A 22494-nucleotide genomic window follows, 5' to 3' on the forward strand; every position below is an offset into this window, starting at 1 on the left:
TTTTGTATTATCGACTGCTTTTAGGAACGGCTTTAACACCTGTTAAATTGTACCAAATTAAAAAAAAAACAACTTATCATTGCTGGTGTGACAGAGGCATTGGAACTATGAATCACATACTATTCGAATGTGATCTATTTGAATCGTTTAGAAATCAATTTCTATTTCAATTTTATAAACATTTAGGTTGTGCTCCGTTTTCATATAAATATATTTTAGCTTCAAATCAACGAATACCAATTAAGGCTTTGATACAATTTCTTAAAAAAAACCGGAATCTCGATATAAAAAAAAAAAAAAAAAAAAAAATTAAAAAAAATAAAAGTGTGTTGACATATTCAAGAAGGACGATTAGTACAATTTTTACTGAGCTCCCTCGTGGCTAAGCGGTTAGCGTACGCGCCTTTGGCGTGGGAGACCCGGGTTCGATTCCCGGCGGGAGCTCATGTGGTTCGGATTCCACGTTAATCAGTAGGTCCACGTCTCATATAGCCTCGCTGCTGAAAGGGACGCTAAACTAAAATCAACTCAACAACAACAATACAATTTTTACTGAAGAAATTATTTAACTTACTACCATATTCCTTGTAGCATTTATGGCACAAATTGGTCATTTCCTGGTGCCCTTCTTATTTTTCCAGCACTTTTAAAAGTGAAGACAAGACAAGACAAGACATTAATATGTTCTTTAACTTTCAAATTTTAATTGTTGTTTTCACATATATAAATTTTAAATTTAACAAATATATATATATAAATATATTGTAGAAAACAATGTATATTTATCCAAACTGGATTCAAAACATTCTTCATGAACATAGTCAAAGTGGTTGTCAGCCTCCTCGGATATGTCTCCTTCCGTCTTATTGTGTGTTATAGAAGAAAAATCTCGTCCAGTTCTTTACCAGGAGGTAATGTGCCTAAGATCGATGACACATTCCCGCGCTGGATGGCGATGCTGATACGTTGGAAAAGGAATGCAGTAGCTCGGGGGTCACCAGTTTTGATTGCTATTCGATGACCAACTTCATTAATTAAATTAAATCCTTCGTGACCCCAAGACCCACTGGTTTCTATTGCTACTGTTACAAACCAATATTTGTCCAATAGGTTTGAGTATTTTAGTCTTTTGTCTGATTCTCTGTGAGCGGCGACGAGACCTGCCTGAATTGAAGAATGGGGTAAGTTGGAAGGAGCAAACGTATCGGAACATGTGAAATCCCAGACTAGTGCTTTTCCATTTTTCCGCGGTACCAAGGTCATGCCATCAGGCCTTTTACCATCAGAGCGGCAACAACCATTTGGTTCTTTTATTGAAGGAACTCCCGCTGAAACGAGGGCTCTACAAATAATGTCGTTTACAATATGATGTCGAGATTGTCTTCCCGCACTTTTTTTACATGAAAGGCCATGTAATCCTTTATTATCAACATATGCGTTGCAAGCAGGACAAAAGTGAGGCTCACAAATATTGTTATACATTTTTAAATTTTTAAAATAACAATGATCATTAAAAAACTGTTATAATGAAAATTTAAAATGAAACAGTAAATATCTATTCTTCGGTACTTTTTTCCCCATAATGTTCGGCAGGTAGTACTAAATCTTCTGCTTTCAAAGGCTCCAACCTGTTATGTTATTTTAAATTTGTAATATGGAACAATATCATATAATTACATTGTTAATATATCACAATATTTTTCCTTTTGCTGTTAAGCCAATATTGTATAAAATTGCTTTAAAAGTTAACTGCACATACAATCAATACTTATTAACTTCGAATTTTATGATGAACAGCTGTATTGGTAAACTTTGCAATGACCATATTTTTAATAAATTTTTTTAAACATATATATATATATATATATATATATATATATATATAATCATTGTTAAGAATTTTTAAATTCGTTTAACAGACATATATAACAGAAACACGGAAAATTCTGAACTCTGATTAGCTGATCAATAACAATGTATATATATATATATATATATATATATATATATATATATATATATATATGCAGTTTCATTTATTTTCGATAGTTTCTGAAGAAGGATATGTTAGATATCCAAAACTGTCACAATTGCTATTTTATTATTTTATAATAAAACGTTGTTTTGCTTAGCATTTGCATTTTAGTGTAAGTTATTTAAGTAGTTTTATGAATTAATAATTTTGAAAAAAGTCAAATTTTCAGACTATTATAACTTTGATCGTATTTATCTAAAGTACGTTGTGTCTTACTCATAGTAAAGTACGTTAGATATCCAGTGCTCCGTCTATCTCGCTTGCATTACTACTGTTATAGAGACTTCCAAAATTTAGATGTTTTTAGCACTGCAACGTCTTAATTTCTAACACTGAATAATAAATGTGATATTGTAAATTTTTGTTTAAAATGTAGATTTGAAATATGTAATAATTTAACACAGTACCATTAAAAAAACTTTATGTTGGGTTCGCAACACTGTTAATCTGGTGATATCGCAGAGTATGTCAATTTTCCCTATCTATTTTATATGGTACAAAATTTTAGCGTTCTTATGCATTAGTTTAAAAGTTACAAGACCTTTTAAAGATAAATAGTCTCTTTCAGATATCTATCAATCTATCTATCTGACTATATACGACTATATCCGACTACGGTATATACACGATGGTCATCCAGAAAATAAAGACTAATTATACAAAACGAAAAATACAATATTCATTGGAAAATACAATTCTGTTACATACTGGAGGCACCAACTGCTTTCTGGAAGAATTGCACTTCTTCACGACAATTCCCGCTCTCACTCTGCTCCTACAACTCAAGATTTGCTAGTTCAACTCGGATGGGAAATTTTTGATCATTCACCCAATAGTCCTGACCTTGCTCCATGCGGTTTCCATCTTTTCGCTACGCTGAAAGAGTTTCTGGGAGGTAAAGGTTGTGGAAATGATGAAGAGTTGAAGAATGCAGTGATCACCTGGCTTAATGAAATGGCAGAAGAGTATAACAAGGGAGCTCTGAAGCTCATGACCAGATACGACAAATGTTTAAGTGTAAGAGGTGATAATGTAGAGAAGTGAAGCAAGCTTCAGGTATGTAACAGAATTGTTTTTCTCCAATAAATATTGTGCTTCTCATTTTGTATAACTAAAGGTTTATATTTTCTGGAAGAATCTAGTATATATATACACAGAGGAGAGCAGGACACAGTGAAACAAAAGACAGAACGAAACAATTTGATTTACTCAGTATCTATCGGAAGTGAATGTTTCAAACTCAGATGGAGCAACACTACAATACTAGTGACATCACAAGCAAGTTTGTAGATGACTATCGACTACGGTTTCTGTATTCCTTTTAATTAGTAAATATTTTATGAAAAGTCAAATTTTGAATAGCTTTATAATTGAAATTTTGTGTTTCTTAAAGTGCTAATATTGCAGAAAACTGGATATATTTTACGAGTTACAACACCCTTTTCAAACATCAGATAAGGATACCTTTTATATCAATTAGCAAAATTTGTTAATTTAGACATAATTCCTGGTGGCTATAGATGGGACAGAATGAAACCCTTTGTTTTGGTGATGACTTTATGCTTCTATTAATCTCAATCCGATCAAAACGAATCTTATTTATGGGGAATCAATCAAATTTATGGGGTCGCACCAGAAGACACATCAGTATTTACCCTTTTTCTGCTAATTTCTCACTTATCAACATTGTTTTAGCTTTTCGAGCATCTCGTTTGGCGTTTTTTTTTTTTTTTAATGTATAAATGTGAATATGATCTCTTCAATACGATTTTTTTTTTTCAAAAGTACAACCACTTTAATTGTAACATTGTACCCCACTTATTGTTTCATTGTACTCTGCTATTGACATGCAATAAAACAATCACAAGAATTTTGAAAAATCTTTTATTCTATCTTTCTTTTTTGAGTTCTATCTTTGTTTTTTGAGTTATATCAATGTCTGCACAGTATACACACACTATAGGTAGGTCTTTCAAGGAACGCTTTCTGTATGAAAATATCGTAAGAAATAAAAGATATTGTCAAATATAACTTTCTTGTTTCATTGTGTCCCTCTTTCTCATATGCTTATATATATAGGATATATAAAGAACTACTTACGAGAAAGTAGTGAAAACAGTTCCACTCAAATAAGGGTTAACTTTAAGCTCTTTCGCTGAATATTTTATCAGACAGGAAGAAGAAATAGGAAGAAAATAAAGGAGAATTAAAGAACAGGGAAGTAGTTTCTGGATTCCTTGGTTTCAAATTACATAGTGTGAATATACAAGGTGGTTCACAATTATGTATATGATGTTTCAAAGACTCCGGTAAAGAAACTAGCAACATAACTGGAACATAAAATTGAACATAAACACATTACTTTCATGCCTTTCCTTACAAAAATTTTAATCTCTGTTTTCCATGGCATGATCCACCAATTCACCATCCAAATCGATACATGCTTAGAGACGAAAAGTATCATTGTCACAAGCACCTTGACAAATCCGTATTGGTATCCTGTGTAACTCTTCTATCACAGCTTCCCATAGTTTGGCCAAATTGCATAAGTGATATTGATACATCTTTCGTATTTTAAAACATCCCATAAGCAAAGTCATGTGGTGACAAATAGGGAGATCGAGATGGCCACTCCACAGACCCATATCGACCAATCCAGCGGTTCGGAAATATTCCGTTCAGCCACACTTGCACTGGTATGGCATAGTGTGGCGGTGCTTCATCTTGCTGCCACCGTAAGTTATCCCCACTCTTAGGCTATAGAGTGTTGCCATATCGAAACTTTTTCCCCCCAAGAATTACAAATACTACAGTCAGTCAAACATCATATACATAATTATGGGCCACCCTCTTTACTAGTTGCTTCCTCAAAGTCTTCGGCCGGCTGTACACTATAGTTTAAAATTATCTTTAATTAAAAGTTCAAATTGTTCACATTTAACAAATTATTTATTTCTTTAATTATTGAGTTTTCCCACCAACAACCCAAAACTCCGTACCACTCCGTATTCCATAAAACTCCGTGTTTATGCAGTTATTCAAGGACTTCGTAATATACATCGTTGTGTTGATTTAAATCATTGAGTTGTAAGTAACAGCGCAGGTTAGTGACATCTATTGGCATCAAGTAGTGTAAGTAGCAATGCCTATTAGCGTGATTGTTTAATATTAGAAATTGGCGTGATACAGATTGAAACGTTTTGCTCTTATTATTAGGATTTATTTCTGGTATGTTTAAAAAAGTAACTCGAATAATAGGGTCATTGCAGAAAACTGAATCTTTAGAACAAGATGGTATTATAAGTCAGACTTGTATAATTCATCTTTCAAATCTGTTACGAAAAAAAAAAAAAAAAAAAATGTATGCTATATATGAAGCTAAAACTTATTCGACATCATATGGATACAGTATTGCCAAAAAGTTGACACAAAAAGTCGCTAAATGGAAGGTGAAATGACTCCACTTTGGGGTGAAAATTCGGTAAATATTATGCGTGATTTCCGTATCTCTTTGTATTATCTATCTATCTATCTATCTATCTATCTATCTATATATATATATATATATATATATATATATATATATATATATATATATATATATATATATATATATATAGATAGATAGATATAGATAGATAGATAGATAGATATAGATATATAGATATACAGGGTGGCCCAAAAGTAGGTATACAAACCAGCATCAATCAAGTATGACATTTTAATTTATTAAGATAATGAATTTATTTGCTTTGGTTTGTTCCGAGCTTAAAATATAAGTGAAAATAAGTTAAGAACAGATAAGGAAGAAACTAAGTCAATACCTGTATGGATAACAATAAGTAAATGATATAAACCGATCAGTATGGGACTGTACACCTACTTTTGGTTCACTCTGTATATAGATATATAGATATATATCAGGGATGGATAAAGAACCCGTTCTGACCCGCTTTTGAACCTATATATATATATATATATATATATATATATGTGTGTGTGTGTGTGTGTGTGTATGTCATTTAGCTTATAGTACCTTGTTAATAAATCAATGAAATAAAAGAAAAATAGAAAAAAACAAAAGAAAGTTAAAAGCTTACATCCACTTCACAGTTTACTCGAGTTGTTACTGCAAACTAAAACATATTGAAGGTTGAAGGTAAAATTGCTCTCCGTTAGAGGGCAAGACGTAGCCTATCAGAAAACAAAGCGGGATTCTGAAAATTTATTTCACATGTTGTAGACTGTATATTAGCCGAACTCGTTGATGCTTATGATGATGCAAATAAGCGAAAGGGTAACAAACATATGAAAACTGCTTTGAACTAATAGTACTTGATTACAGAAGGACAAGTTGTTCAGAGCACAAAAGTCGCTAGATTTCTAAGTAAATCGCCAAATCATCATTAGAAATCACCCAAAAAGTCGTTAATTGGAAATATTATTTTTTGTCGCTAATTTTAAGTCTAATCCTTTAGATTTAGCGACTTTCCCCCAAATTGGCAACATTGTATGGATATAGGAGAAACACATACAATAGCTTTGTAAACTGATGGATTCGAATCTTCAACTGAAAAAATTTAAGTTTTGTAAATAATCCAAAATTTTACTAACCATACTCTTATATTTTTCTGCCTTTTCCTTAAAAATAGCACTAGATTCATTTGCTAGACCAGGTACAAAGTTATCTCCTGACGTTACAGTGAAACTTCCTTCAAATACCATATTCACTGAAACAAGAAAAAGATAGTCATATTATATTTTAATTCTCATTCGCTGTTTAACTTCGTTTTATTAGATAATAGAAAGTATTGCAAACGAAAAGAAGAATTAAGAAATATCACGTTATTATTTTGAGAATTTTGTCAAATACCTTTATAAATACCTAGGTAGATAATCGAAAAATAATTTTCCACCAAACTTTTTCCACGGGCTTGTTTGTTTTACCTTCCAAATCATCATTTTTATTAGAAATAAATTATGTTGTATATATTAACAGAATTATGATTTACATTTACTTTTTTGTCAACTTAAATAAAGCTAAAGTTTGACTAAATAAAAAAAAATACGAAAACTGTCAAAATGTATAATATTTTGAAGAAATTTAAGTCATTAACAAAATTATAAGCAACAAATATAAGATTCAAATTTCTAATATACTTACACTTGCTTGCATCATTCCTTAGAACTGAAAAGAAAAAGAAAGAGAGAAATAAGTGGTTTCACTTTGAAATATCAGTTTAATAGTTTATTGTAAAAAGACGATAAATTATAGACTCATTAAATCTAAACTATTGTAACTAGCTTTTTTGATGTTACGAAAAAATAACATCAATTGAAACTAATTAATGTAACTTAGCTGAAATGATGACTCATTCTCTTTTCAAAATAAACGATTAAATTCAAATAAATTGTGACTACGTGTAAAATCAATTAAGACTACGTGCAAAACTGTTATAAAAAATTACTAAGATATACTAATTCTAATATATATAAAGAATGGCCCACTACTAAGCAACTTTTGCTTTTGCAAATGACAAAAACTTTATAAATAGTATAAGGGAACAATCTAATGACCATCAATATGGAAGTTTCTTATCTCAAATTACCACAATATTTTCATCTACTGATTACAGACTTTCTATCGCATATCATCTGTCTAAGAAGAAATCTCGGAGAAATATAAATATTATTGTATTCTAAACTGTAAACTAAACACGTATTAAAAAGTAACAGTAATTAAAAAACTACAAACAAATTATTGTTACTTTCATTCAGTAAATTTGTTAAAACATTTAAATACCTCAAGGTATATAATAGAGGATTATGATGCTGAAGACATTTGTAGCTCAATAGATGAAGATACTATGATGTTTTGAGGTAATAAAGGTTTCCATATTTCCATAATTTGTTTCATAATGTTATATTATATTAATTCTCTACTTATCATGGAAAAGTAGCAAATACTTAATTTTTATTTTTTCCTAAACGTTTGTTTTGCACCTTCCTTACATTTGCTCAACTTGTAACGTGAATTTTCGTTGATCTCTAAGAAAAAAAAAATGTAAACGTTTTTTAGAAAGAAATTGTATTCCATCTTTTGTGACAGTATATGCTCGCATTGATTATTTGGTTCGCGTTTCTAACGCTCGGGTGAGCTGTGTTGTAAGCCTTGACTAAGTTGTCACTGATTGACCTGACATCTGGTGGCTGAATTGTGGACCTGGTGTAGCGGGCGTTTACAACTCAGTTGGTGGATCAGGTAAGGCTCAGGGAAAATACGCTTTCTTTTGCTTCCCTTTAGAATTTGTTTGAATTGAGTTAACTTGACAAAAGTTGAAATGGAGTGAAGTAAGAATGAGGAATATTCACTAACCTAGGAGGCAATTTATTTAGGCCAACGTATACGAAATTCAATCCTATTGTTTCTCCTATTATTAGTGATTTTTTTTTGGGGGGGGGGGGTGCTTAAATAACTAGTCTAGTCATGAATGTTTTTGGCGACTTCAATTAGTAATTCACTTTGACGACGTAGTGGTTTAGATTTAAAGAGTGAAAATTAATCGTTCAATTTGTAAATTTATGGTAATATATTTTCTTTCTGCATGTTTATTAGGTTTATTCTATATAGTTATTTCGGTATATAACCATAATAATCAAAACGTACAATTACTGCAATCTGACAGTCCTTGTTCTTAGTCACACGACACAAAATTTTGCTCCAGAATAGTAGGTTAGATTGAGCTTTTCTATTTTTTTTTTTTTTTTTTTTTTTGTTGCTTGTATATTATTTGGTTTTACATTAGAAATTTAATTATACATTTATAGTTATTGTTAAATTGGCATTTTAGAAAAAAAAGAGAGAATAAACTTTAGTCGCAGGTATTCATCGAGTCTAATTTAAATGAACCGAGGTCCCTATTCATGCGGGTAAATTACGTTGCAAACTCTATTTTGCACAACCTCAATAGGAAATTAAAAAGGAAAAAGTAGGCAGGGTAGTACTTATCGTATTTTACATAACAATTCGAAATATAAGTATTATCGTTTTCCTTTTTCTTGATGTGAGTCAAATAAAATCATTACGATGAATCAAATTTTGTATATAGAATTTTATAACCCTTATCGCCGTTTGGTAATCAAAACACAACGTGATATCATAACAATAAATGAAGCAAGCATCTTCCATCTGTCTAAACATGTATTTCGTTTATTTCGTCCGTCCGTCCGTCTCAAGATCACTTTCGTAAAATTTATCCTATTTAATGAACGTACAATCAACCCTATGTTGGCAGTTTGCACATTAGCGTAATATGGTAATCAGTTCTCCACCATAACTTTCATAAAAATATCTGATTTTGACGCATCATAGTTTATATTTTCTTTAGGACCATCCTAATGCTTAGGGTTGAAATCAATCAAAAGTAAGGGAGGAAAACAACTAAATTTACCAAAAATTCGAAGTTTTCTCATCTGCATAAAAAGTTAAAATAATTTTGCACGAAAACTTCCATAGAAAGATATTAAGAAATTATTTCGTAAAAAATTGTTAAAAATTACTTTTGTATAGTGTGTCGTATATTTTCTGGGAAGCTCCTTACTACTTGAAATTGAAATTGGTCATAAATGAGAATTTGAATTTATCCTTTCTCCTGACTTAAAAGAAAGAAAAATTCCACGTTTAACTACATAAAAACTAGTAAATTTTAATGCATTATGGCGTCTATTCTTTCTAAGACTTCCAACCATCCTTTCTGCTTTAGATTGAAATAGAATGAAGGAATGAATTTATTTCTCTTCTATTTAAAAATATATCTTCCAAGATGAATTTCATTCAAATTCTCATTATATATACAGTATATACATTAGCTGAACCTGTCCTCTCTACACAGCACATCATTTACATATGAGCATGAATCTCCTTATCATTCGTCACAATGTCTGTACATGTTCCTTCATAGACACAAGTGAAAGACGTCTTTATAAAAATCGGCAAAGGTACCATAAATGGATGTTTTTTTCATATCTCGCATCGTTTGCAAGAGTTGAGCCTACTTCCTGTTGGAGTTTCTAATTTATGTATGATCAGTGTTTTCTTTCTTCTTGCATACTATATATAAGAGGCAAATACATTACACACACAATGAATTATAATGTCAGTGATTATGGTGTTCATTGAGCAAAACACTCCAAACACATACAGATTCAACTTAGACTGGAGAAATGGTTATCTTTCGTTTCTCATTATCATTTGATCATGAAACATACGCCTGAAATATATACAACCCCTTATACAAATATGTGGTGTTGGCATGTATAACTCGTACGATATGATGCTTTACTTTTTAAAATTTCAACACTTTCAGTGTACCCCTGAAAATGTAATAAAGAAATAATGGCCACGATTTTTAAATATTTAATTAGAACTGATCAATCTACACAAAATTTGCAATCGATTAGTGAAAACTGCATCTTTCTAGAGCCTATGGTTCCCGAGAATTCACTGTAGAAAGGATTGGCCACAAATATATAAACTTTTCTAACATTTTAATATATAGACTAGCTGAGCCTGCGTTCTCTACACAACACATCATTCGCATATGAGCATAAATCTCCTTCTCATTCCTCACAACATCTTTACATGTCCCTTTACAGACACAAGTGAAAGGCGTCTTGATAAAAAAAAATCGACAAGAAGTATCACAAAGGGGTGGTTTTTTCGATTATTTTTTCTCAATATCTTTCACCGTTTGCAAAATTTAAGCCTACTTCCTATTGGAGTTTCTAAGTCATGTATGACCAGTGTTTTCTTTCTTCTTGCATGCAGTATGTAATAAGCAAACACGTTACACCCATAATTAATTATAATGTCAGTTATATATGGTGTTCATTGGGCAAAACACTCCAAAAATAAAGATTCATCTTAGACTGGAGAAATGGTTATCCTTCCTTTTTCAGTATTATTTGACCAGGAAACAAACGCCTGAGACATATTCAACACGTATATACAAAAATATGGTGGTGGAATGTATAATGCGTAGGATATGACGCTTTAGTTTTTTTTTTTTTTTTAATTTCAACACTTCCAGTATACCCGTAAAAATGTAATAAAGAAATAATGGCCATGTTTTTTTTTTTTTTTTTTTTAAATATTCAATTAGAACTGGACAATCTATGCAAAATTTGCAATCGATCAGTGAAAACGTCATCTTTCTAGAGCCTATAGTTCCCGAGAACTCATTACATATAGATTAATAGAACTCCAAAGATGGCAGAACAATTCATTTGCATTGATTTTGGAGAAGGCTTATTAAAATACAAAGGCTTTGAACAATAGCTTTAAAACATAAACTTTATATATAAAAAAGGTGGATTTAAATAATAATTTATTTAAAGTACACATACTTTAAACTATTGTCTTTGTTAAACGAGAAATCACGAATAATCGTAAGTTAAAGGTTTGAAATCCAAAGTTAGAGGTTGGAGTTCAGGCGTTTTTATAGCTTTTGTAGCATTTTAATAGATAGATATATAATATATATAAAACAAAGCGTGTGTTTTGTTTGAGACTTAAAATTTATCACTTGCAGTTTAATCAGAAGCAGAGAAAAAATGTACATATTTAAAGAAAGAAATCAAAAAAGTATAAATGTGTCTTCCTTAGGAACTATCAGACTTTCATGAAACATACAATTAACTATGAATAACCAAAAGAAGCATTAAAAGGGGCGGGTACCTTCCTCTGACCTGTCACCAGAGACGCTCGCATCTGCCTATACTTCCCATTACAACCCTGTAGGTAGGGTTAATGAAGAGTTATAGGTCTTAACCGAGTTTCAATTTGCTATAATCTGTTTTGACTCTAAGTTTTTTGTCTTTTTACCACTAGTACTAATCTTCGCTAATTCAGTATTTATTTACAACTAGTTAAAGAACTACTCTGTTTAACCAATTATGATTTTCCAAAATAAATAATGTAATTTTATATTATCATGTCGAAGAGTATTGAATGATTGTCACTCACATTGTGAGGGAATAATGTAACGAAACAATTTCACAATGTTTATCCACCTGCTTCACTACAGGCGGTATGAATTGACAGTTTGAGGATAAGTAGGAATACAGTGGAGTTTGGTAGATGCATATTATGCATATATTTTCCTGTTTGAATGTAGTTTTATCTCATTTTTACTGTATATTTCAGATTTTCCATTTTGATTATGTCAGTTGTTGGGAGTTTAACAACTCGGGATAAAAGTGTTTAAGAGGGCCTATCACAGAGAAATTAAATTACCGCTAATTTTACAGTAATTATGTGATATCTTCAAATAGATAAAAGATAATCGAAAAGTGAAATAAGAGATCGCAAGACTATATTATTTTACATGAGTTACCGTTATCACGACTCACTTATCCGCTTTCGATTTCCAGCCATTTAGAAAATCGGCATTTATTTTCGCGTTTCTAAATGGCTGCAAACGGAAAGCTCTTGGGTGACTCGTGATAACGGTACGTCATGCAAAATAATTTCTCTTCTTTCTGTAATATCAATTATTTGCGAAAAAATAATCAAAGACAGGCTACTTAAATTCACCTCACCTTACATCCATAGTTCTCAGCACGGCTTTCTACCGAAAAGCTCAAGTCTCTCAAACTTAAGTACTCTTCTTTCCTGTGCAGTCAAATGTATGAATAACAATACTCAATTAGATGTTATCTATTTTGATCTCTCGAAGGCCTTTGATTCTGTCAGTCACATTCATCTTCTTCATAAACTCTCCAATAGATTTAATGTACATGGCAAATTTCTCTCTCTAATCACAAGCTACTTGAAGGACCGTAAACAGAGAGTTGTTCTTTCAGGGTCGACTTCTAACCCCCAACCCGTGATCTCAGGGGTGCCTCAGGGGAGTGTACTTGGGCCTCTGCTGTTTGTCCTGTATATGGATGATCTCTACACGCACTTATCAGCTCAACCTAGTGGCCTTCTGCTTTTTGCTGACGATTGTAAGTTATACAGAGAAATATCGTGTCTCCATGACACAACTGCTCTACAGGAAGACATAAATTACCTTACAGGCTGGTGTGAAATGTGGCACTTGAAACTCAACAGTAAGAAATGTGACAGTATTACTATTACTTTGAAAAAGTCTCCTGTTCCCTCCACATACCATATCAACGATTCCCCTATCACACATTCTGCTAGTCATAATGATCTTGGTGTCATCTTTGATTCAAAACTCACATTCTCTGACCACATCTCCTCAATACTAAAGAATTCAATGCGCATGTTGGGACTTCTTTATCGATTCCCCGAACTACGCACTGTTTCTTCATTAGCAACTTTTTATAAGACTTTAATAGCGCCCAAGATCGAATACTGCTCTCCCATATGGGCCATGGCAGCACATACACATCTCTCCAGACTTGATTCTGTTCTCAATTTCTTCATCGCTATAGTCCATTTTCGTGTTCCTGCACTTCGAATATTATCTAAGAAGGAACTCTTGCGACATCTTGATATTCAGACTCCTGAAGTACGCAGAACTATCTCTGACCTGAAATATCTACATAAAATAGTTAATGGAAACTTAAGATCGGAAATATTACTTCAGGAACTATCCTTACGTGTCCCTTCCCGCATCACCCGGAATACCCACCTATTCCATCTTGCCCGTCCTAGGTTGGCTGTTATACAGAGGTCTCTTTTTTATAGAATACCAAATTGTTATAATCAAGTAACAACTGATGTGGACATATTTTCGAGCTACCCAGTGTTTGAAAGAGCAATTAAGCGAGCTTTGACGGAATAGTTTTACTCTTACACTCTTTTTTCTTTGTTGTTGTTATTGTTATCTTGTTTTTTTTTTCTTTTGTTAGCATGTCCCTGTGTAAAATGGCAAAGTTATGCTGTATCTGGAAATTTGTTCAATAAAATAAAATAAAAATAAAAATAAAATAATATTGTCTAGGACGCTCTTGTTCCACATTTCGATTGACTTTTATCTATTTGAAGATATAACATAATTACTGTAAAATTAGCGGTATTTTAATTTTGCTGTGATAGGGCCTCTTAAGAATAATAAAATGATAGTTAAAAAACAAGTGAAAGGCGCTGTTAGGTTAATGTTTGGTTTTGTTGAATTAATGGATCTTGACGCAGAAGTTATGTAGACGATTGAGTTTTTAGGAAGTTTGTGATAGGAAAAATAGGACTGGGATTAGTACTTATTAAATAATATATTATTGTGGAATTAATATGTATAAATGGTGAAGTTAATAGAAGTTAGTGTGGAAGTAACGTTACATAAAGGTGGGAAGCTGTTACTTGTAATTGGTGCAGCATAATCATAGGGATAACTTTTGAGAACATTTAATAATAATATTTATAATAACCAAACTTGCTAAAATAGTCCTTTAGTAATTTCAGAGTTTAACATCAATCAATGTGCTGCGAAAAGTTAACGTTCAGATACATTCGTATCCGGATGATAAAATACCTAAAATACTTGTATTAGTATAGAATTACATAGTTTCAGTGAAAGTTTTGTTTATGCTTACTCACCTCCTAAATAAATAGCAACTCCTGCTATAGCTAGAACCGCTGTGACGACGAAGAATACTGAAATGGCTAGGAGAATGCTGCACATTCCTTTGTTAATCCTTTTCCTATGAGGATGAATATAAGCTCGTGAAGAAACGTCATCTCGCCAAAGAACCCACGAAGATCCACTGCTCGAGTGACTGCTTTGCCCATAGCCCAAATAATCAGTTCCATGACGAGCCAGTCTCAACGAATCTAGGCTGGCCTGAAAAGAATAAAACCGTATTGTTATTTATCTATCAATATGCTAGAAATCTTGTATAACTGTCAAACCGTGCTAAAAAGATTCTGACTCAAAATTCTTATAATAAAATATGAATGTGTGTAAATAAGTATATATATATATATATATATATATATATATATATATATATATATATATATATATATATATATATATATATATTATATTATATTTTATTTTATATAAAGATCAATAGAATTGTAAATTGCATTGACAATTAACATATATTAACAATGTAATTTTTCTTTTGCTTGTTTATTGATAAGTGAAAGGAGATAATGAAATGCAACGGTTTACCACAATCATTGATATAGGCCTACATAATATTATTCTACAACAGTAAATATGAACCTGAAGAATTTTCAGTGTTGCCATCCATAGAAATTACAGTATTGTCAGAATAGCATTTCCCCCAAAATCTAAGTTAAGGTAGCGACCAGAGAAACAAACACAACTGCATTTGATTACGTCTCATGTTGTTTTGGTATCCTGTGAACTACTTTTTAAATGACATTATTATATATATATTTTTTAAAACCTTCCAGGTACTTTATTAAAATCAAAATAAGTCGTAACAGTTTAAATAACGTTATCTTAATCAGATGTTAGCTGGCAGAAATATCTCCATAACATTAAATCTATACACTTTTTTTTATTTTTAAACGTAAAAAAAAAAAAAATCTATTTCATCACACACTTCTACACCTAGCACTCCATTTTCGACAACGACAAACACATTCAATGTTACCAGAACACAGAACAGGAACTGGAGACCACAGTTAGAAACAAAACTGGTTTTTAGTTAATATATTATAGGCTCAAGAACGTACTGTATCTCACATTGTGTTAAACTAACATTTCAACTGTCAATTAATTTTGTACCTAGCCTTACCGTAACTTGTCACTAATTTCGTCATTGTCATACTGCTCATTGAAGCTAGCACATTCATGATACATGAGGTATGAGCCAGTGTTAGTTAAATTGCAGAAGCAAGAAGTTCTGACACACAATCATAGTCAACGTCTTGCGAATAAAATCAGATAAATAAACACACTGCTGAACAAGACTGCACTTATTTAATATAAAAACACATTTACACGTGACGTTTCGATCTTCTAGCCAAGATCCTCATCAGACGTACACTCTGATGTACTCTGGTGTACGTCTGATGAGGATCTTGGCTAGAAGATCGAAACGTCACGTGTAAATGTGTTTTTATATTAAATAAGTGCAGTCTTGTTCAGCAGTGTGTTTATTTTTCAAGAAGTTCTATGTAGTAGCTTTTAGAATGGAATGGAGAAATTACGATAATCATGTAGTTACTATAGTGCTCCATAAGGTAGGAAGCCATCAAGCGAGATTTTCAAAATGCTCCAGAAATTCAAAATTTCCCATGGTTTGTGTATCGCACTATCCAGCCATCCATTGAGACTGGAACTGTAGAAGATTGGCTCAGGCAAAGAAGGCTATACACCATCAGCGTCTCCAGAAGTAGTTAAAGCAGCTTGTGAACGCAGAAATCTGGTAAAGAGATAGTCAGTGATTGCTATTGAACTAATAGTATTCAGAATTTCATGTGTGCGTGTCAAGTAATGATTTTGGACTACATGCTTACAAACGACGCAAAAGGGCACTATCTTATAAATGACTGAAGGACCAGAGATTTATAAAAGCAAGAGCTAGCTTCCGTGTTACACAGCAAATAGACATCAGCGAATGTTGTTCACTTATAAAACGGTTTTCGACGTTGAGGAAATTTAAATGCTCAAAATGACATGCTGTACACCAGAAATTCAAGAAAATCTGACAATAAGGCTCCAAGGGTGCAAGATGGACCACAGTATGGTGTGGAGGAATGCGGTTATGATAGCACAATTGAGCTGAATCTTTACGGGAAGGAATTAAAAATATCAGCCTATTTTAGCAGGACACAGAGCTAGGGAGGCTACGCAGGAACCTCAACAATACCTTCTTCCACGGTAATAACTAGAGCTTTCAACAAGATTTGGCACCACGTATAAGGCACGCATTACCTAACATACTCTACGACAAATCTGCCGAACTTAATTTCTGATTTACCTTCTCATAGTTCAAGCCTACAGTCTCTGAAGTATAACTTGAAGTCTGTACTTCAGAAGATGGCTTGCAAGGAAAGACACCCAAATATTGAATATTTCAAGTTCTCTCTTGTGAAATTCCTGTTGATGTGCTGCGTAATACAATTGATAAGTGGCTACCAAGACTTAAGTGATCTCTTTGAATAATGATGTATGATTTGTGATGATTACATATCTATGTAACTGGAATTATTATTAAGAAATTAAAATATCACTTAGTATTTTGTGCTAATTTACAGAAACCCTTGTGTCAATATTTATGGTAAGACTAGCATAGACACAAAATGCAACATTTTACTATTGTTCAGCTTGAATAAACTAGATCCTGCCTTTCTGTCCCCATCTTCCAGCTCTGATGCCACTGGGAATATTACTGTTTCGGTTTAAACAAAATTTAATCAGAAAAAAATACCTCCATTTTATATTACGCTCTTAGATATAATGAGTTCTCTTTTATATTTCCTGTTTCATATTACACATAGTTATTTTTAATCTTCATAATAAGAGCGAAATATTTATGTCTGAACAGTTTCGATCGATAGGTTGAAATCGAACAATGCATATTCGTGTCATACAATGATTCACCTTGTAGCAAAATGAAAAGTAACATATAATTAAATTTGTAGTATTTGTTTTCCATCCGATTGAATGTTCTTGTTTAATTTCTCAGGCAAGATATCACAGCAAGAATAACTCTTCGGTACAAGAATTCAATGATATTACAATTCATACTTAATTAGGTTCATCCGCTTGAAAAAGATCTCATAGAGCGAATAAAGCAGAGATAAGTTCAGGAAGTATTGTAACAATAACAATTGACTTGCAAAAAAGGAAAATAAAACAAGGACATAGGATGTGCAGGTATTTATAACAGCAAGTAGCTAGTTCAGCTTTCGTATCACGTGTCGAAAGGATAAAATTATTTCGTCTCTCTTTGTTTCTTTAATTCTTCTTTGCCGTCATATATTTTCTTTGTGTAATGAAGACTATCCTGTCAAATTAATGAGCTTTTCTAAATCCAGCCATTTTTGCCCTGTCTCATGTTCAGAATTTAGTTTGTTGGAATATTCTATTCCGCATCAGATATATCAATAAATAAATAAATAAATAATATATATCAATATATAATATCAATATATATATATTATTGATATATATATTAGATTTGATTCGAAGATGAATCAGTAAACGTGGATGGAGATATAAAAAGAATGGACAGTGCTGATCCTAAGTTTTTTCTAATGAAATTTTAATTTGTAGTCCTATTTTAACTATTTTGAAAATATGTACTTGACTTGAATCTACTAGTGTTTCAGAAAGATACTCATATCTTGAATAAATAGATCTATAGAGGCAACTACTAATTATATTGAAATATTTTATTCTTTCCATATTGTCTGTAGTGATGATGATTAATAATAATTCCACTTGACACTCATCTTTTTCAATATTTCTGTTTTCCTTTACTTTTGAGGACAGCGTACAATATTATCGATCCAGACCTGAGTTTTATAACCATCTGACCGACCGTAGTCACGTATGGCTCCCCAAGATGTAGTGAGTCCTAGATATTCGAATTTTGCTTGGACTTCATTGTGTGAACATTTCCAAGTTTCAACCAGCCGTCTGTCTGACTGGAGCCCTGAGGAAGCGACATCCCAACGATGAAGTGGATGAAGAGAGATATCAGAAGATTGCAATGTTACGTTAATACTGTGTTCACATTACTTTTCCTAAACCTAATCCTTTCTATATCTTCCCTTTTTAATCTTCCACCATTCTATGCCTGTATTCTTCTTTTGCAGATAGTGGTTTCATTCAAGCACATTTAGGTATAACATTCCAATCCTGATTAGAGTTGTAACTTAAATCGGAAGTAAAAATCTTAGGAGAATTTGTTAGCCAAGTTCCTATTCAATCTCTATATTTCCATTACGAGAAGGACTACATGTCTGAAAATTCAGTAAGTGCATGATACAAGTCCTCCATACTACAATGTGTTTGTTTATACTCTAACGTCAATTTCCACAATTATCTTTCTTTCTTTTAATTATTATTATTATTATTATTATTATTATTATTATTATTATTATTATTATTATTATTATTATTATTATTATTATTATTATTATTATTATTATGTAGAATCCAAATAATGTACCAAACTATAACCACAGAAAGATAAGTGAAAATTCTAAGTGTTGTTTTTGAAAATTTGAAGATTATAACAAATGTGTACTAGTGTGTACCTCCATGTCATTCCTGATTGACAAAATCATAAGAAAAAAAATATGTTCAAGAAACTGGAAAATTTAAATGGAATTTTAGTTTTCAGCATTGTGATGAAATACAGAAAACCGATATTAAAGATGTACATGGAGTAACAGAGATTTTAGAAATACAGATGCCACTGAAGAATTTGTTTAGGGAACGGGTCACTTCAAGTATAATGTTGAAAGATTTCGGTAGCGATCACTTATCCTTATTTACAAAGTTTTCAGAAAAATATGAAAACAATGTCGGCAGTGATCATGATGAGCTTATTTACAGACAAAGTTTCTAAGGGTTTTACCCGAATGCTACAACAGTGTTATTGCAAAGTAAAAATAATTTGGTACTAAGTATTTTATATCTATCTATCTATCTATCTATCTATCTATCTATATCTACATCTATATCTATATCTATATCTACATTTATATCTATATCTATCTATATATATACATACATACATACATATACATATATATTTGAGGTGAAATTTAGCCTAAAATTAAATTTTAGAAGTCTAAATTTAAAAATAAAAGAAAACTAAAATAGAATTGGAAAATATCAAAACTTATATGCTCCCAAATACCTGGAATTTGATAAAATGGGGAGAAGTGACTCATCACCTTTAGAATGTATAGAATGTAAATAAAACAATAACAGTTTCTCTGTTTTAAAATGCAACTTACTTTAAGTAAAGCTGGATCAATTTTAAAAGAAATAGAATGAATATTTATAGAAATATACCTGTTCTTTTATTATTATTTATTTTATTTTTAAAGCTGAGATTTGGAATGTTTAGAATGAGGTTTTTCTGTTCTTAGAGGATTCAAGGTGAAAAAAACTTTTCCTGGATGCAACGAAGTAAAATAAATTAGGATTTCACAGTCTAGATAACACTGAACGAATGCTGCCCTAGCTATTGCTAAACACAAGCTTAGAATAGAGACATATATTTAGAGGGTATCATCTACTGCAAACTTTTCACATCACACACACGAAGAGTAATTTGAAAATTGAAAATTTGCTTGAAACTTGGAAGGTAAAATAAATTCAACCTCATAGGTTTCTTTGCAATAAATTTCTAGAAGGATATTTAGAATAATATTATTTATATTTTATATTATAATAGTTATATTTTTGAACCAAATTCTCAAACAACAGGTTAAAAAATTACTTCTTGGAAAGAACGCTGGTCTCTTATTTTGTTCCAGCCTTCAAAGACTAAAGTTTCTCCTGTGATCATTTATCCAGTCTAGTTATTCATGTTTCATTTTTCAACTGAAATCATTAAAAAAAAAGTTCGATCTACTTCGAAAGATTGTAAGGGGTAGTCCACTGATTAGCTACGGAGGAAATGACTTCATTTATCTTCTCTTGGTGATTACGATTCTGCACGGGCTCTTAATACTGTTTTATTGATCTTGATGACATCTATAGGTAAAATATAGTTATAGAAATTTGATAATATTGAAGAAAACTGCAGAAAGATAGGGAAGAAAGGGTAAATTGGGAGGGGGTAATTGGGCGGAAAACTTTTTAAAAATGTATATTTTACATTTCAGTATATTTTTTTGGAATTTAATTACACCCAAAGTTTGGGTGGGTAGATGTTGATCAGAAAAATAGCTTAGATGAATTTTCAGAGGATGTAATAAGGAAAAAAAAAAGATTTGATTGAGAAATGACATATTTGAAACAGAGTTTCAGGTTTGTGTGTGTTTTGGTTTGAATCACATTAAATCACGCATCTGTTAATGTTTTGATCCTGATTTTTTTTACTGCTGCTTATAAACATCATAAGAATAGTGCCGTGAAGAGCAGTAATCTTGAATCCTCACTGTGAGGTAGTTAAAATTTTGTTAAAATGTGTACCTCCCAATTACCCCCAGGGGGTAATTGGGCGCATGATGTGGGGGTAAATGGGTAGAATGCCTTAAGTGAATATTTTTTGCTTAGAATTAATTTAAATGCTGTGCTATCTTTTCATTTGTGGTGTACACTTTAGTTTCATAGTGCGTTGTGCTTATTAAGCTATTTTATTCAACTTAGTCTTCCACTAGCCGTTGCGTATGCCAATAGTGCTGATGCTGTAAATAGGACCTGTTTATCAATCCAGAGTTCCAACACATGTTCTAATGCAATAGTTTATAATTATTTAGCGTTAGTTTTACTATCTTCTCCTATGTTTGTATGAATAACAGGGCCTGTTCCATTTTTTTAATTTAATTTTATTTATTTATTTTTACTTTTTTGGCCAGAGTTTTGATTCATATTGTTTTTTCGTGTGTGATACATTTTGTATTAAGTTAACAGGACAATATACTATGCTATAAACAATAATTGGAAGGTTTGAGAAGGCATTCAAACGTCTTTGAGATTAAGAAATAAGTTACTCCTTATTTTGTGTAAAAAAGGTATAATTTCTTTTCTAGGCCACATAAAACTATTAGTTTTTAAGTTGAATACAAGTTATATACACCAAATAAAAGCTTCGAGTTTTCTTCATTTACATCCAGTCAACCTCAGGGGTTTATGTGCACCGGCAATGGTTTTAATCATTTTGCATCCAATTACCCCCCAAGCGGTTAATTGCGTGGACATCAGACCAACAATAAAAATGTTGCAGCATCAAAAGTAAGATGTTGAAAGCTTATCACTACTACTGTAGATGTAGAAGAACCTGCGACATACAATCAGTTCTTAAAAACTAGAAAAACACCTATAACCTGTGAGGGGAAAAAGGTTGAAAAAAATATACCTTCCAATTCCCCCTTCTACCCTATGCAACGAAGCAAACGTAGATTCAGAAAAAAAAGTCCCAAATTACATTAATCTCTTAGGAACGAAAAGGGTTCATAGAACGAACAAAGTAAAGATATGGTTCAGGAAGTCATGTAACAGTAACAATTGACTTGCAAAAAAGGAAAAATAAAGAAAGATATACTATATTCTTATAACAAAGAGTGGATTGTCCAGTTTTCATATCACGTGCCAAACATGTCTAAAATTGCTTCGTTCACTGGTTCTTCTTTTTGGACTCATCCTCGATGATGTATATTTCTTCATTAAAAATGATGGTCCCCCCATATCCTTGGTTTCCTTATGTATCACCATTATTATTTTTAATACTAATCCTCGCAAAAGTTAATGTAAGAGATCCCTTAGTGGCTAGCCGAAGGTCATGAAGACGTTGCGACCGGTCTGACACCTACTGTGTCTTTC

General features: G+C 31.9%; 1 protein-coding gene and 1 long non-coding RNA gene across 3 annotated transcripts in view; one reads left to right on the top strand and one right to left on the bottom strand.

Annotated features, from left to right (window-relative positions):
• Positions 1-19023, top strand: part of LOC145683854 (uncharacterized) — a 405847-nt gene extending 386824 nt beyond the window's left edge. The window contains exon 4 of the long non-coding RNA XR_014131202.1: positions 18481-19023. This is a non-coding gene — a long non-coding RNA (uncharacterized LOC145683854). The remainder of the gene's footprint in view (positions 1-18480) is intronic.
• LOC145683852 (uncharacterized) overlaps positions 1-22494 on the bottom strand; it is a 534245-nt gene that overhangs the window by 67046 nt on the left and 444705 nt on the right. For both annotated transcript variants that reach the window (XM_081755458.1, XM_081755457.1), the window contains exons 2-4: positions 14601-14844; positions 7200-7223; positions 6650-6765 (exon numbers count right to left, since the gene is read on the bottom strand). In XM_081755458.1, coding sequence (XP_081611584.1) covers positions 6650-6765; positions 7200-7223; positions 14601-14844 — 384 coding nt within the window. The remainder of the gene's footprint in view (positions 1-6649; positions 6766-7199; positions 7224-14600; positions 14845-22494) is intronic.

The sequence above is a fragment of the Thermobia domestica genome, chromosome 4, assembly GCF_964235325.1.
Source record: "Thermobia domestica chromosome 4, izTheDome1.hap1.1, whole genome shotgun sequence".
NCBI lineage: Eukaryota > Metazoa > Arthropoda > Insecta > Zygentoma > Lepismatidae > Thermobia > Thermobia domestica.